Consider the following 1,716-nt stretch of genomic DNA (forward strand, 5'->3'; position numbering starts at 1 on the left):
TGCCTTCTTGCAGTAATGGCTTATGACCGATATGTGGCCATTTGTCACCCACTGAGGTACATGGTCATCATGAACTCCCGCCTCTGTGGTCTGCTGATTTCTCTATCCCTGTTTATTTGCCTAGTGGATGCCCTGATCCACACTCTGATGGTGCTGCGGCTGTCCTTCTGCACAGATGTTGAAATCCCCCTCTTCTTCTGTGAAGTTGTTCAGGTCATCAAGCTCGCCTGTTCGGATACCCTCATCAATAATATCCTGATATATTCTGCAACTAGCATATTTGGTGGTATTCCTCTGTCTGGAATAATTTTCTCTTATACTCAAATTGTCGCCTCTGTTTTGAGAATGCCATCCGCAAGTGGAAAATATAAAGCTTTTTCCACCTGTGGGTCTCACCTCTCAGTTGTGTCCTTGTTCTATGGGACAGGCTTTGGGGTCTACATTAGTTCTGCAATTACTGACTCATCCAGAATCACTGCGGTGGCTTCAGTGATGTACACGGTGGTCCCTCAAATGATGAACCCCTTTATCTACAGCCTGAGGAACAGGGACATGAAGGGAGCTTTAAGGAAACTCATTGGTAGGACACCTCCCCTTGTGTGACTGTGTCATCTGCTTTGGACTGAGGCTTCTAGAATGAGTCAAAGTGACAGAAATACTGGATGAGCTGTGGTTCGTGAGTCTTGCATTACCAAGTTGTTCTGTAGTGACTAGAGAACATAATGGGTTAGTTCATTTTAACTTTGGGTTGAAAGCTGACTAACTTGGGGTTGAAAGCAGACTTGCTCACTGTACAGCTCTGTGATGTTTCAAAAATTAGTTCCATTTTCTAAGCTCAGTTTATTTGTCTGGAATCATTTTCTTATTTTCTTTGAAAACTTCTTATGGATTTATTTATAAGAATATATCTAAATTTTGTTTTTCTCATTCATCTTGTCTTTCAGTGTTTCTTACTCATCCCTGGCAGAGTCCACACAGAGAAATGTAATTGAATAAAATTCATTGTGTCATTGATGTCTTAGAGGATTGGCTGCAGTCTTAGGGCTCCCTTGCAAAACATTTAAATACATATTTATGAGCAAAGCTACTCTAGGGAGAATCACTTTACTTTGAGAGTTTGTTGACTGTAAAAAGAGGAAAAGAGGAATGTTGGTCACAATCACACCTTCACTTTCCACATAGGCACAGCCAGAAAAAGGAGCTATCAGTCAGAATTATCCCTGTGGGTATGGGGATAAACACAGTGGAGTTTTAAAGGAGAACCAGAGGATTGTCTGGACAGCCTTCTGTTCTGGTCATCATTGGAGGTTGAGAAAGCAGTGTTAGTTTCAGCACTGCAGCTAAGAAACAGCTCCCTAAGTGGCCACCAAGATGGGTTCTATCCCAGAGCTTTTCCAGTTGATGTCTATGGAACACCTGCAGAGATAATTTATCTGTAGTCTTTGCTCAAAGGGCCACTTCCCTAACCTCACCCAAGAAATACTGATTTGGAATCTCTCGGGCTGGTCGGTTACCTCAGTTAGAACGTGATGCTGATTTTGAATCTCTGGGGATATATGGAGGGATGGGTATTTTTAACAGGCACTGTGTGAGTATCTGATAATCTCTGATGTCTGACATGCATGACTCTTACATCAGAAGATCACGTGAGAAAGTATTTAGAATTAGGAATGTGTAAGGCCTTTTCAAATTTATTTGTGAAAATAACGTACACAA

The 1,716-nt window shown here is 41.7% G+C and overlaps 1 protein-coding gene across 1 annotated transcript in view; it reads left to right on the top strand.

Moving 5' to 3' along the window:
• Positions 1-603, top strand: part of LOC103606152 (olfactory receptor 7G1-like) — a 1,378-nt gene extending 775 nt beyond the window's left edge. Inside the window, exon 2 of the mRNA XM_008590747.1 lies at positions 57-603. Within this exon, the coding sequence (XP_008588969.1) occupies positions 57-603 (547 nt within the window). The remainder of the gene's footprint in view (positions 1-56) is intronic.
• The last annotated feature ends 1,113 nt before the right edge of the window (positions 604-1,716 follow it).

The sequence above is a fragment of the Galeopterus variegatus genome, unplaced genomic scaffold (assembly GCF_000696425.1).
Source record: "Galeopterus variegatus unplaced genomic scaffold, G_variegatus-3.0.2 Scaffold6349, whole genome shotgun sequence".
NCBI classification, from domain to species: Eukaryota; Metazoa; Chordata; class Mammalia; order Dermoptera; family Cynocephalidae; genus Galeopterus; species Galeopterus variegatus.